This window comes from Chaetodon auriga, chromosome 19 (assembly GCF_051107435.1).
Source record: "Chaetodon auriga isolate fChaAug3 chromosome 19, fChaAug3.hap1, whole genome shotgun sequence".
Lineage (NCBI taxonomy): Eukaryota > Metazoa > Chordata > Actinopteri > Chaetodontiformes > Chaetodontidae > Chaetodon > Chaetodon auriga.
Window position 1 is genome coordinate 6,615,938 of NC_135092.1, and position 16,128 is coordinate 6,632,065.

Genomic DNA, 16,128 nt, shown 5'->3' on the forward strand with positions numbered 1-16,128 from the left:
GTATTTTGTTTTCTATGTCATTTCAGTAGGTGTGGAGACGATTCTGATCGGGATCTGTTTGTGTGTCAAGAGTGGAAAGTAACTGACTGCAAACACTATTTTTGTTGAGTATTTTTTTTTACCTGGTTTTGGAGTGTTTTGGTACATTTACTTCTGGAAAGTCAGAAACTACATCCACACTGTTCTTCACTTAGTCAGGAATACTGTCTATTTCAGATTCTGAATCTGAATTCATTTTATTGGTGTTTAGTGTGTTGACACATACTAAGAATTTGTCTGTGAATTCAGTAGCTCTTGATCTCCTTGCAAACAACTAATTTTCAAGTGAGGGGCAAGTGATGAGCTTGTCATTGCAAGAGTGCATGGCAGTGCAACGCAAACTGTAAGATATTTATGGTTATGTGTATGCAGGGGTGATTTATGTGCATACTGTGTATTGGTGGTTAAAGTATATGTGCAGTATTGTCTGCTTAGACTTAACATGCACATGCATTTTCATTGATTTCATTCACTTGAGAACTTTAATATGAAAATAATGCAACCGCAACTTTTGACAGTATCCCTTATGTTGCAGACAGTTGGTTCACTGTGACCAAATGTTACCAAGTAATAAAATGGCTTGTACTTTTTTTTTGGAGTGCTTGGCTACACAAGATATATTAATTCCTCAGGAAAGTTTGTATCAAGTAACTGTGTTACTGCTCGATGAAGACACTGATACTCCATCCCGACTGGCAAGATGTCGCTTCATGTATGTGCACGCGCGTGCCCGTGTGTCTGCCATGCTGTGTGAGCGCGCATTCTACAAACCCTTTGGTTCACGTGCGGAAAGAGACTCAAGAGGGGTGGGGAAGAAGTGACTTGTGGGATGCGGCAAGAGAGACAGAGGGGCAGAGTGACTGTCACACGGAGTGGAACAACAGCGAGGGGAGCGGGAAAGAAAAGGGGGGAGAATAAGGTGACCAGTGTTTAATTTCGCGCCTGACATTCAGGTTTGCGCACACAGACAGCAGAGATTCGGCGGAAGAAAAGTTCAGATCCCACGAACCAGCGCGTGGGAGTGGGAAGCAGGATCGTGACTGACTGAGGCAAGCTCCACTGTCTGTCTCGACATGGCAGGTAATTCCGTTTAACCATTATACTTATAGACACAACGAACAGCCCGGCGTTTTCACAACGCCAGTCTTTTCCAACAAACTCTGTGTCCGACGTTTGCAAGATTACGCTAACCTAGGCGAGTGTCAGTTTAGCTAACAGTAGCTAGCTAACACTACTTAGCTAGCTAGTGCTAACGTTAGCTAGCCAGCATATTCAAGTGTCATCGCCAGTCTGGCCTGTTTTGCCGGCTAAAGCTATTTAGCCAACTGCTGCTAGCAAACGGTAGCTGTTTACCATTATCACCGACCCGGGACCTGTGTTGCAAGCTAACGCTGCATACCGTGTTAGCCAAACATAGCTATCCGCGACACTAACCCAACATTAACTGGCTTTAACGGTTGTTCCTTAGCCTTGTGCACGGGACTTGGCGTTTAAACCCCTCATTGAAGTCATCTGGGTCTGCGATTAATGTCGAAACAGGACGCAAATAGCCAAAGAGCAAAGCTGGCGGTTTCCACTCCAGTGCACAAATTTCTTGAAACATGCCATGACTGGCTTGACAAGCCAGGCTAGCTAAGGTTAGCTCAAACTTTGACATTGTCCACATGCAGGCTAGTACTACAGGCCTGCTGCAGACTGAACAAGCTGTTCAATATTCTTTGCAATTTTTAACAAAAAGGACCGAGATGTTAAGAGGGTGTTGGGAACGTAACTATATTGAAGCGGAACCCCCCCCCTCTCCCCAATAAGGTCCATATAGTCAAAGATTTGTTTAGCCTTACGTAGCATTTCACATTTCATTCATTAGCTGACACTTAACCAGCGAATGTTAGTCATTAAAAATGGTATGCGATTTTAGTTCCGTATAGCCGATAGAGATTGATGGGTAACGTTATTTACTCATTGTGCAAAAAATAGGCCACTTCTAACATATCTAGTACCTATATTTGGTCCATTTGGGCGGGGAAATGGCACTGGTTTTTAGGACAGAGGTGTTGCACATCATCCTTGTGTTGAACTGATGACATGATTTGAACATTAAACACCTGTTTGCTTTATGCTTTTCTCTCTGAAATAATTACAGGCAATCTATGAGAGTGTTGCATTTTATCCTGGCCAGGACCAACCCTGTCCTGGCTTTTTGTTTTAAATCATGATTCATTTCAGAATACGGGTGTATGATGAAGCTACAGTGACTCATGAATGTCCTTGATTATTCTGCAGAGCTGCTCGGCTACATCTTGGACATTGTTATCCACAAATCCGACCAGTTTTCATTGTGTACTAACGGCAATCATCACAGTTAAACATATGCAGAATTCAACAACCTGTATTGTGCAATGAGCTGTGTTGATGGAGGAACCTGTTGAGGCAAATGTTGATCACTATCAAACAGAGCAGCATGTTATTTCTTGTGGATGTATTTTTAACATAGGAACCTGACATGAGAGCATCTCATGCTGATGTAACTGTCACCCAGGCTTATTCTAGATGCTTCAAGAGTGTATTCTTCATTCTTTATTTATTCTTTATATAGATCCCCATTAGCTTTCACAAAGTGATTGCTAGTTTACCTGGGGTCTGCACAGAACAAGAACAATAAAAAAAAACAACAAAGTCACATAGTGTTAACAAAAAAAGCACACTACAAGCCAAATACAAGGATAGAAAACAAGTAAACTGACTTTACACATGAAACTGCAGACAGTAGCAGTCTAGAGTGGAAACAAACAAAAAGAAATTGTCATATGCCCATGGCACCAAAAAATAAACGAAAACAAACAAAAGGGTCCCCAAAACAGCAACAGTAAAACAACATCTAGGCGAACTCATCAATTCCTGCTTTGGTGACTTTTTGAACAAGCATCTGTTTTTAATCTGTTTGATGTTGGCTGGGAGCATATTTCAGGTAGGAGAACCTCTATAAATAACATCTCATCAGGCAATTTGCTCGTGGACTTTCTCTCTGAGTGTGAAACTACAGTAACAATTATGGCTTAAATCAGATTTTTTATTTGGTGGATGCATTTATACATTCATTGATTGTTAAAGGTCTTTGACATCCAAGTTGCTTGTGCTTCTGAATCTTCCTATAACATAACTAGTCTTGCAGGTATCATGTGTGGGACGGTTCAGGGATATCTGTATCTTGATTTTAGTTTTAGGAGAGATTAAAAGGTCTTATTGGATATCAGTTTTATTTTTCTTTTGAGGCTAGACTTGCAGACATTATTAGTGGAGAGGATATGTGCACATGTGTGCCACACATGCAGCGGGACTGCCATCTGTTTGTAGTTCCAACATCATTTCAATTATCCCTTGCTGCCCTAGACTGACAGTATGCTGAAACAAAACTCTTCACAGAGGTGTTATTTTTGAACTACTTGATTGTGTGAGCATGGAAAGTCCAAACACACTCTCATTGCACTGGTTTGATATACCACATCATGTAGTTAATTATTGTTGGGCACTATGTTTCATTATCCACAAAAAATTTTAAACTTTGCCATCTTAGTTTGTCTCAGCTACTTGTACATCATAGTAGATGCCTGCCGCAGTACAGTTCAATTCTGGGAAACATCATGAAGCTTGATATTAAGTTATATGTAGTATACTTGGAACCTGCCAAAATTTTTACTTAAATGTTTGTTTTTTAATCTCTGCAGGACCTGGAGGTGACATGCAGTGGTGCTTCTCTCAGGTGAAAGGAGCCATCGATGACGACGTAGCTGAAGGTATGAGTTCTGCTTAAATGGAGCATTTTTAAGTGTAAAGCACCAATGGGAATTAGGTAATACAAACCGATAGCTGCTCAGTGTCTTCCTCATTTGTTCCATTTCCACTAACTAGATGTCACACAGTTTAGCCGTGCCGTTATGTGGTGAGCCGTGATGCTGTGCATTTCAGCAATGTGCTTCCCGCAACCGCTCTCTCCCTGCAGCAGAACAATATATGAGTCTGAACTGTGACTGTCTGTTGACTTGCTTGTCAGGTTTGGTCATCATGCAGATGACTAGAGAGAAAGTGATATTTTTAAAAGGATCAATATATTTAACTTTCAAAAATTCACAGCTCCCATTTAACATAAGTCTCTTTGGTTCCACTCCTACCGTCTGTTTCTGCTTTCATCATACAGCAGCCTGTCTTCTGAATCCATGGCTGTATTGGAGCTAATGTAAAACAAATACTTCCGGCTCTTGCTGGTTCACATTAAAAACTTTCCACTGGCAAGCCACTGGAAGGCTCTTACAGTTACAGGAAGTGTAACCTTATTTGTCACTGAGGTTGATGACTGACTACAAAGTCCTGCAGAGAGCTGCAGACAGCTGCCACTTGTGCCATGCCTGTATCATGGACTCTGATCTTGGTTGCTCTTGGTGCAGGGCAGATGGCCCCACTATAGGGAAATTCAACAACAGGGCCTTTAGCAGGCCAGATGTCTGGTAATGGAAAGGTCAGAGAATATTCCTGAGTATGAAGGCTTATAAGACACAGTAGTTTGTATTCCCATTAGACAGGATTTCTAGAGAGTTACCACAGCAGCACCCTGTCTCAGTGCAAGGTAAACAATGACACAGTGGCACACCATTGCTGATGTAAGTAATTTTATCTTGAATGTGTTCTTATATATGTATTTGACTGGCCAGTGCATTGCACTCAGTCGCCAGTTTATTAGGCACATGAAGCTTAAACTAATGCAGTCCTGCGATCAATCATAACCATCAAGAAAGTTATGTTTTTCTAGAAACTGTTTCAGAGAGGTGTTTTGCTGTCATTGATTTAAATGGGGTGGATAAAATAACAGAAACACCACAGTATAACACAATGCAGTTCAACAGCACCACATACTACAGTGACCATACAGTTGAATCAGCACCTCTCTATAAACACTCTAAACTTTTTTTTTAAGTAGACAACTCGGCGTTTTTGCTAGAGCACTTTATGGTGGCACCCCTGCTGTCCCAAAGCAGTCAACTCATCATTGTAATGAACAACTAAGCTCTGTTTATTTGATTTATTCATTTTTTATTTAATTTTTCTACTTTTGTTGGTCTTTCTGTCAATTTATGGCTGATGGTTACTCCCCAGGACATGCAAAGTATTCTCCTCAGACTTGATGCACCTTTGAGAGAATATGTGCGTTAGCATATATAGTTGCTCTTGGGTTGTTTTTTATCAGATGTTTCATAGAGCCACTCATGCAAATCATTAGGTATTATAGCCTATTGTCTTAAGTTTTCTATCCTCAAACAAATGAAAAAAAGGCTATTAGATCACAACACTCTTTGTGTGTAGCCTGTTGTTCACTAATGACTATGTAGCTAGAATGGCAACATGCTTTACTGTAATGTTTTTCAGCTCATGATGTTCTGCAGCTGTATGGCATGTTTCAGCTCATTAACACGTTCCTGCCATGGAGAGAGAAAAATGGCACATTTTTGCCTGCATTCTTATTCTTACACAGTGAATTTCATTAGTAACTAATTCCATTTGTAACTAATGCATTTGATAATGTGGGTGGTTGTTTGCTGTGGCCGTATTTGTTTTTACACCTGTAATGGCAATTGCAGACCTTCCAGCTTGTACACATTTTGTGTAGAAGTTTCACATTTTGACATGAAAGTTTGCTGGTATGATTTGTCACTCTAAACTATGTGTAAAACTGATGACACCTGTGAGTTCAACTGTGTACGTGCAGTACTTAAGTCTAACAGCATGAGGCAGCAGTCTCTAGCCTGATGAAAAGTTAAAGAGAACGTTCAACCAATCGTAGTGCTGGATTCGTTCCCCCTGTCTTCACCCAAATATCAAGTGGGGATGATCATGGTTGACGAATGTCATTTCAAGAGACTGACTGGACTTTATCCCTCTCATTCCCCTTCCTCATTCATGGCTGGCTGATTGGACTGGTCTGCTAACTCCTTTGTAAAGTAGAAATTGGATTAACATTAAAGAAGTGAGTACGTGCCCCCCAGAAGTTCCACACAAAATATCAGGAGCAGTGGCCATGCATCTGTCCCTATAAAACTGCAACACCTTGCATTTTACACATTGCAATTTCGATTTTGACATTAGCCACCAAGGAGCTTCAGGTAATAGTGTGGCTAAACCTCAAAATACAAAGGCATACATTCCTAGATAAGAGCATAACTTTCTGAAAATGATAAGGAAATCTTACATTGTAAAGTACAACATGAGTTATGTCCATTTTTATTGAATAATTGAATGCAATTCAATTCATCAGTTTGTAAAAGCACACATTTCCTACAGTGAAATATTAATCATGAAAAAAATGGTTTTAAGGAGATATACTCAAAATCAAAACAGTTTTTTTCTTCATATCCAATAACTTGATAGGGTGCAGAATGGGAAATGACTGTGCGCAAAGGAAGGAGGTTTGGTCTGGAATTGGTTATTATTTTATACATTTTATAGACTAATGCTCAGCTGATGGATAATGAAAAACAGTTAGTCACTGCTCAATAGATGAGCAGTTTCAACTATGTCCTCTCATATAGCCTTGTCTCTCGGTCAGAAATATTACCCACTACTTTGGGCCTCAGGGAGTATGACGCACACAAAGACCTCCTGTTACAACCTTTTGCAGCATTGTCTTTCTGCTCCAGTGTGCAACAAAGGGTTAAGTAAGCGTGTATGTGTTTGTGAGAGAGTTTCTGTTTATAACGCAGCATACTGCTGCTGGGGAAACATGTAATGCTGTCTGAGTGTGGGGGGGGGGAGAAAAGGAAAAAAAACTAGGTTACTGATCATTTTTCATCTGCTCTACATGCTCTCAAATCCCTCTGCATCTCCGGCCTGCACGCTCGTCTCTCTAGTGCTCTTGATTCCTGGAGAGATAAATCCAGGGTTATTTGAGTGAACTGAGTGGTTCCTTATTGTCTTTAGGATTGGAGAGATGTTGTTTTATCTTTGTTCACCAATTTAAAAATAACATTACTGCAGATGCTTAAATGTCACGTTTGTGGTTTTTTTTGCAGCGGACATCATATCCACAGTTGAGTTTAACCACACAGGGGAGCTGCTGGCCACAGGAGACAAGGGTGGGCGTGTAGTCATTTTCCAGCAAGAAATAGAGGTACAGCTCCAAGTTTGTTTTCTGCTCTTTTATTCCCACAAACTATCCATTTTAGAAATTCTCACCTCCTGACCTAAATTACTCAAAGTGGGGAAAGAGAAAAAAAAAAAAAAAGAGAGTAAGAGTTTTATTGAATTTATTAAATTTTAAATAGTGTTTCGCTTTACACCCATGCCAGTTTTATTTCTTTGTAGAAGAAAGAAGTTGTTTCTTTCTAAGAGATGGCTATGTGTTTTTAGAATGAAACTCATCAAATATAGAACAAAAATGATCATCACTGTCTTGTTCTTCTAACGTCTGCTCTTTTCATCTTTGTTTGATATTTCACCCGATTCCCGGCAGAATAAGAGTCAGCCTCAGTTCCGGAGCGAATACAATGTTTACAGCACTTTCCAGAGCCACGAGCCCGAGTTTGACTACTTGAAGAGTTTGGAAATAGAAGAGAAGATCAACAAGATTCGCTGGCTGCCTCAGAAGAATGCTGCCCAGTTCCTCTTGTCAACTAACGGTAAGTTTGTGATATTCATTTAGTGCATATCCAGATTTTTTTTCTGTGGTGACTTTAGTTTTAAATGCAAACAGGTGACATTAAAACCATTTTTAACACAGAAACTTAAAGCCCATTTCAAACTTCACAGTCAAATATAAACAAGAAATCAAATTAATAGTTCAGAAAACATAATTCCTCTCAAAATACCCGGGAATCTTCCTGGTAATTGAAATAATGATTAGTAATATTTTCCATTGTCTGCCTCAAACAAACTGTGCAGGCTCTCCTCACCTTTCTTGGACCATCATAGTCCTGCATGAAGGCGTTCCCTAAAAACTCTTATGTATCACTGGAGATTTAAAATCATCATAAAATCAGCAAAGGGTTAGGGAAAACTGTCAAAACCTTTTAAAATGCTGTCAATGACAAATTCTTAATTATTTGTCCCAACTTGTAAATTTTTGTAAATGTAATACATTAAATTGCTCTCTCATTATAAAAAATATTGTCAGTTTGTTCCGGTGTGTTGTAGTACTGATGTGTAGGCTACTCTGACAGGATAAATTAATAATTTATCTATCCTCTGGCATATCATCTCTATGCCTTGTTAATAGCTGATCAGATGCAGAGAGGAGTGCAGCACACACCATCACACACACTGTTACTTCTTACTGTATGTCTTTCATTTCCCACCCATAGTACTTTCATTTTTCACACAGTTCTCTTTAGTACCATATTTTTGGGTGTTTTCATGGTGCTGAATAGATATACAGTCAGCAATTGGAGGTGCGCTCCTTTCAGCCTTCTGACTTGCTCGATCTCTAAATTTTAACAATAACCTATATTTTAGGTTTGCTAAAAACTTCCAGATGTGGTCATGCAGATCTGATCAATTACAATGCATTTACACCTCACATCATCATGTGTTTCGCCTTGTGCAGATATTGTTTCGGGACACAGATCGCATTTTAATACCAGGTGTAAAAGGGTTCAAAGATCCTTAAAATTCCTTTTAACCATTCCCCTTTTGTACTGCCATCTGTTATTTGATATCTCTGAAATGTAGCCGGACTCTGAGCAACATATCCAGGTTGTTTGACCCCTGCACTGTATGCTAATACTGTACATTTGTCCTTTGAAAAGTCAGAGCTGTTATTAATGTAATTTCTTTTATTTTTGACAGATAAAACAATCAAGTTGTGGAAAATCAGTGAACGAGACAAGAGACCAGAGGGCTATAATCTGAAAGAGGAGGATGGACGCTACAAAGACCCCAACACTATCACGTCACTGCGGGTCAGTCCATGAGCCAAACACAACCTGAAGGGCATTTAAATGGCTGGGATTATTTAGCCAGACAAGGGTTTTGACACGGAACTGAAAATAATCTGTAGCTCTATTCACATGTATTTGATGCTTGATATAGTGAGAGATTAGTGCTGCACAGTTTAGTAGGTTTGCTTCCGTAGGACAGCTCATATTACCTGCCTAGTGGCTATACTAAATGTATGAATTGCCCCGGATACCCACAGTTATTCTGGCTGATTGTACTTTTTTTTAGGTTGAACTTCGGTGAAACTATGCTGGCAGTTTGCTGAGATCACCAAATTATATATTTAAGAGAATCGTATACGTAGGTGTAAGTTTTCCTGCCCTAACAGGTGTGACAAAACTAACAGTCATCTAACAGGCCTAGCTAAATGTGAGTTAAGTGCTGTCCTTACATGCTAACACTGTCCTGAGATGTCAAATCAGCCAAAATAACTGATGGGTGTGAGGGCTTTATATGATGTCTAAATGGTTGTGCCTCTAACTCGGAAAATCTGACACGCTTGTATGCAAAAGTGTGAAACGTGTTACGAGTCATTGAGGGCCACTGGTTTTGCTTCCTTTTCTGTTGCTAACGGCAAAGATGACTTGCAGACAGCTTGCAATTTGTGCGTCTACAAATGTTGGAGCTAATGTTTGGGTTCCTGTCAGAATCATGCACCTTCAGGGTTTGTAGTTGTCAAGGCATTGATCCAAAAGGCTCACGTTTTACACTTTTTTTACACATACTTTTACGCATGTTGCCACAAATTTTAAATAAAGGTAATTTATATTTTAATGAATGCATTTTAATTTTTAAAAGATTTCTCCCCTGGTTCTTCTTCGTGATGCATCCAGCAGCCCTTCACACTCACACTGCGCCCAACAAGTGCAGCACTGACTGATTTCACACCTCTTATTATCTTCAGTCCTGTGTAGACTGCTGTATGGATTAAAAAGAAGCAAATCTGTTTGTCAAACTTGACGTCAGATGAATGACTGAAGGAAGCAGCTGAAATCCATTCTATATAGAGAAGGATGTTAACTGCTTCCTATTCCATCTAGCTAGTTCAGTACATAGAATGCTGTGTGATACACTGTCTGGATGCTCTGGAAATTAAAGTCTTTGAGGTGTTTGACAGACAAGAAATGAGCCACAAGGAGCTTTCAGAGCTTCAAAACTAATTGCCGTCTTTGATAAGAGTTTCAAATGATTTCCTGTTTGTTCTTATCTCAGGTACCAGTTTTAATACCCATGGACCTCATGGTAGAAGCCAGTCCGCGCAGGGTGTTCGCCAACGCTCACACCTACCATATCAACTCTATCTCAGTCAACAGTGACAATGAGACCTATCTGTCTGCAGACGACCTCCGCATCAACCTCTGGCACCTCGAGATCACCGACCGCAGTTTCAGTATCCTCAAACACGTGATGACATTTGTGTCTGTACACCTGCCTAATCCATCAAACTCATCTGAATATGCAGTTATGTAATGGCAGACTGATCAACATCAGTGTCTGGAGTGCAGATGTGTGAACAAAATGTTTGTTATTGTATTCCTCTTAACCCTGTATTCTTCAGATATTGTTGACATTAAACCGGCCAACATGGAGGAGCTAACAGAGGTGATCACAGCAGCAGAGTTTCATCCTCATCAGTGTAACACCTTCGTCTACAGCAGCAGCAAAGGAACCATCCGTCTGTGTGACATGAGGATTTCAGCGCTGTGTGACAAGCACTCCAAATGTGAGTACCTGCTTTGGTCCCTTTTAATCACCACTCCTCTACCTCTATGCGTCTTTAATGACATTTCACCACATTAAAAGCAGTGGTGACATTTTTATTACCTTTGTATATTTTACATTTTCAAACCTATCCATACAAGAAAGCAATACATATCAAAATCACCTTATTAAAAACTCTGTTTTATGTCACAGCTCCATGACATGACAACTCACCCTTGCCGGTTGTCATCGTAACACACACTTTCTGCCTCTGGAGTTTTTCAGGAGCTTGGCAGTCAGAAAAATAGTGACTGAGCAGTGATGGAAAGATTTGACATGATAAACAGCTCAAAGAAATGCTGATGCATCTCAGCCCTCAGCACAATCTGACACCCTCTGAGACTCCACTAAAGGCTGTCTCCTTAACAGACAGGTTTTTGCTGCTTGTGGCAGACTGATTCAATTCAATATACGTCCTTCTTCGATAGCTTATTCTAGGGCAGTCAATGAATATTCTAAATTTGAATATATAGAATTGACTTGGGGAAAAAATCCAGACATTTGATTGTGTAAATTAGTATCTGATTGTGGCGGGGTTGGGACCGGGGGAAACAACACTGCTGTGGTGGCTGTGCTGAATGCACTGCATGACAGGAGTCACAAAACCAGAGCTTCCATTGTCCAGTAATGAACTAAATTTTTTTTCTGCTGAAGTCTAACATATTTAATTCTCTCAAGTCATAATAGTCAGTGAGAATAATTCCAGAATTAGATGTCAAAATATTTTGGCTCTACAGGCTGTTTTCCTTCACAGCCTCTTCGTCCATCCTCTCCTTTCCCAGTTTGATGAATTAAGAGTTTATGTCAACCAAACCAGAGTTGGTGATGATTGTTGGAACAGTGAAGAGGAACCAGGAGGGCTTTGTTGAGTTTTGTTTTGTTTTGTTTTTGTCGAGTGTGTTTCACGTTGATAAGATTACTCTTTCCGAGTCTGGTGGCTTTGGCGAGGGTGATACAGCATCTGTTCCTGGTTAAACAAAAAGGACCCTGCTCTTTGTAGGGATCCTTTCTGTAATGTTGTCAGACACTTACAAGCACTTTAAGTGAACGTACATTGACAGTCCGCAAATGTCTGGAGGGATTACATTGCATCCTGTGTTGCGCCTGCCAGACACAGTGCTCTCACTCAATACTGGACCATTTTCAAAAATTGTTGTCTCCATTAGTCACTTGGACATAAAAACATGGGAAATCTTCCAGGACATGTGGACCGACACCAATTTGAAACTGCACACAACATCAGTTTGATTGAACATGAAACATAGGTCAAGATGAAACAAGTGAAAAAGTTAACTGCACTGTATAGGACATTATTTTGTTTATTTTGGAGTATGTGGATCTTTTAAAAGACACATGTTTTTTGTTTGTTGTTTTTTAAGATGGCCAATTTTGACAGCCCACTGTGTTGTTCGTGTTCCCAACCTCATATATGTGGGATCTGGCTCTCTTATCCCTTGTATACATGAAAACAAGACAAGAATCTGCCTGTCATCGGAGTCAGACCTGCAGGCTGTGCTCTCCCCACATCAGAGATTCTGTGCACCAGCAATGTCACATGTCCTGTTAAAGGACCTGCAACCTGTATTTGTTTGTCCCTGTACACTTTAAATATCATCACATTTAAATTTGGAGAAAGAATGCAGCATTAGCATGTGTGGAAATGTCTGCTGCATCAGAGCACAGAACTTTCTTCATGCTGGATGTTAAATTTGTATGGTCAGCATGTAATAAAATCTCGCAGTTTGCTCAAAACATATCAGACATATGCGTCTGATATGTTACTGCAAAACCTCTATTAAATGACCACAGTGTAAACAGGCAAAGCTTCTCTCATGACACACAATCAATGTAAGATATAAGTATTATTTATTGACAGAAGATCACAGCAGAAAATTCTGCACACCTGTTTGGGATTTTTTCTTTGTTTTTTTGTAACCATTTTTCATCCATTACTTTGGTGATTTGTGTAGTTTATGGTATTAAATGAGCTTCTCTGGTTTATCTCTGTGCAAGTTCTCAGTCATTCAGCCTCGTTTCCTACCTGCAATGTGTGTGCACGTCTTGCTAACGTTGCTCAGAAACCGATCTATACTGCAGTCGGACTATATTTCATTTTACTTATGTTTGCATCATCTTCCTTTCTCTTGTCCAGTGTTTGAGGAGCCAGAAGATCCCAGTAATCGCTCCTTCTTCTCTGAGATCATATCCTCAATCTCAGATGTTAAGTTTAGCCACAATGGACGCTACATGATGACCAGAGACTACTTGTCTGTGAAGATTTGGGATTTGAACATGGAGAATAGGCCAGTGGAGACCTATCAGGTGAGACCGGCAAACAGATGCACAACAACACCCTGTGGAGTCTGGTTTGTTGCACAAGTGTAAACCGGTTGTGAGTGACTTAGCACTTTAATTAGCAGTAGATTAACGAAGGGCAAGTTGCTACAGACCCCACAAAGTGTAGAGCAGCAGGCGTAGTTCAACACTTTTAATGACGATCCCGTTTTATTTTCCAGGTTTGTCTGTGCTGCTAGAGTCTCGTGTTAGTAATACTCTAATATCAACAACATTATTATTTTTATTGCTGCACAGCAAATGTTTTTACCATACAAATAGAGATGAGTTATCCTTGTCTTTAAAGTCACCTGGTCTCATGTCTTATGTTTAATCCAGTGTGTAAATATAATGACCTTTTTCAAAAGTCAAACCACTTATTGTTCTCTCACAGTCACAAAACTGACATTTAAGTAGTATTTATTTCAGGCGTGTTATTGTCCATGTGATAATGTGTCTACACCCTGTAAATGTAGCTCTAAATTCCATTTTAGTCTCATTTCATATTTACTTTAACAGGTAATGTGCATTCATTCTTAGTAGTGATGTTGTGTTGTAGTTCAATTTTCAAACCCACACAACAGCACAAAACTAAGGAAAGGTAATAATGCAAAGAAAAGACTTTTCTAAAACAATGACCACACCTTTTTTGATTCATTTCTTGCCATTTTAGATTATGGCCACTAGGAGGTGCCATTAATGTGGGTTTTGCTGTGCACAGGCTTTAGTACACAAAGTTTGTTCCATTGTGAAAAGCTCCTTGATGATGATAAGCACGTAGATGGTTTATGTGTATGTTTGAGCCTTGTTTTATTAGTAAATCCAAATGTGCAGCGGTAATGAGGATTGTTCAGTTGATGTGAGTCCTCAGGGAGCCTCCTCACGCCTACCTCTGATCATTACAGGTTCATGAGTACCTGAGGAGCAAGCTGTGCTCGCTCTACGAGAATGACTGCATCTTTGATAAGTTTGAATGCTGCTGGAATGGCAATGACAGGTGAGGACATGCAGGGGCCAGGCACAATAACACCTCATGAAGAAGAATTAAACTTGAATTAAGAATTAAATGACGATGATGGTGTTCAAGGCTCAAACACATAATCTCACACTCATAATCCCCCCCCAACAGTGTGGTGATGACTGGCTCATACAACAACTTTTTCCGGATGTTCGACCGTGGCCACAGGCGGGATGTAACCTTGGAGGCGTCCCGAGAAAACAGCAAGCCCATGCAGGTCCTAAAGCCCCGCAAGGTGTGCGCTGGTGGCAAACGCAAGAAGGATGAAATCAGCGTGGACAGTTTGGACTTCAACAAGAAGATCCTTCACACTGCGTGGCATCCCCAGGACAACATCATCGCAGTTGCGACTACCAACAACCTCTACATATTCCAGGATAAAGTGAATTAACTATGGGGTGAGCTTATGTGAGATCTGGTGTGGGTGACTTCGTGTGTCCCACCTGCAGCCTCTTCCAGGGTGATCTGTGGTAACGCCGACAACCAGCATCCCTGTCCGTCGCTACTGGGTGACTAGTCTTTGCCACTTTGTTCTAGATGTGGACAGAGGAAGCCTCACTCTTGCCCATCATCAGCCTGTCTGTCTGCGGCAGAGTAACACCCGCCTTGTTGTTTAAGTGATGTTGTGCCAATTTTTTTTTTTTTTTTCGTTCCCCCCCAGCCCACCTGCCCTTTTCTTCCCTGGCTTAACATGGGTAAACAGTTTACTTTCCTTAAAATTCTGAATACAAACACAATTATTTTTATAACTTGTCCCCAATGGCTCTGTGGTAGAAAAGGAAAAACACTTATTTAGTATGTCCCCTTATTGTCCTGTGCCATTGTAGTGTTTATTTTTCTAATAAAAAACATTTTTTTGTGTGTATATACACCTTTTATTAATTCATCTGTTATATTCTCATCATGTTCTTTCAGTCTCTTCATGTTTCCCCTTTCATTAAACCGTTCATATTCAACAGTCACAAATTTATGCTCACAGTTGTCTTTACACCCTTACTGCTCATACTGGACAGCAACACCTCAGCGGTGGCTGCCAGGAGTTTGAGCAGCGCAGTGTGTTTTCACAGATTGAAAGCCCAGACCACCCAGTGAGGAGCTGTCCCTCTCACTTTCGTTGTGCCTCAGGGTCTGGGCGGCCATAGGCCAAATAAGTCCAGACTCCAGAGGAGATTGTGATGATGATGGTGATAATTATTTTATTTTTTTAATTTTTTTTTTTTTTGTTTTGGCTCTGTCTTGACATCTTTTGTGAATTGGTTCCTCTTCTTCCCTTTGTGTTCAACAATAGTCAGGTATAAGAGATAGCCTATTCAAAGATAATTATGATTGTCATATTTATATTAAAAAAGTAAAAATGTCACCAGATTTGTTCCGTCCTATTTTGTGAGAAGAAGCCGGACCTTCCACATAGCTTTTTGAGTGATCTTAAGTGTTGTCTTCCCATGCTGTACCACAGCACTGAAGCTGTACTTCACAACAGGGAAAAGCTTTGATTTGACACTGGACCCTCTTGCTGCACCAATTAAAGTACTTGGATGTGTAAGACTGCAGTCTAACAGAAAACATTATTTGAGGCATTAAGTCACTTAAGTGTTTAAACTACTGCAGACATTATTACTGCTACTGTATGTGATGGTACAATAAGCTGCACAAGAAATTGCAGCAGTTGATGTTTCCGCACCATATTTAAAATGTGGTCAGTTCAGACTATATTGATGCCTCCAGTAATGTGTACCTACAATTTTAATCTGACAGTGAAGAAAATAAATGAGCTACTTTTTGCATCCTTGTGATTGCCTCATTGTTAATGGGATCTCACCGGTATTATGCTCTCATTTTATGCAACGTGTTGTCTGTTAGGTAACTGAAACGCTGTGATCCTCGAGGTTGCACATCAGAAGCTAAATCATAACATAACCTGGATCCATATTTATACCACAAACAAACTCGGGACTAGCTTTTTCACCGATGAGGGCATATCCAGCTGAAGAAGAGGC

At 40.2% G+C, this 16,128-nt stretch overlaps 1 protein-coding gene across 1 annotated transcript; it reads left to right on the forward strand.

Annotated features, from left to right (window-relative positions):
• The first annotated feature begins 839 nt into the window (after window positions 1-839).
• Window positions 840-15,915, forward strand: ppp2r2ab (protein phosphatase 2, regulatory subunit B, alpha b). The gene is made up of 10 exons (XM_076758393.1): window positions 840-1,119; window positions 3,765-3,833; window positions 7,098-7,195; window positions 7,538-7,703; window positions 8,869-8,981; window positions 10,231-10,408; window positions 10,577-10,741; window positions 12,932-13,101; window positions 14,019-14,110; window positions 14,243-15,915. Exons 1-10 carry the CDS (start codon window positions 1,113-1,115, stop codon window positions 14,520-14,522), a joined length of 1,338 nt encoding a protein of 445 aa, XP_076614508.1. The 5' UTR covers window positions 840-1,112; the 3' UTR covers window positions 14,523-15,915.
• Window positions 15,916-16,128: the final 213 nt, after the last annotated feature.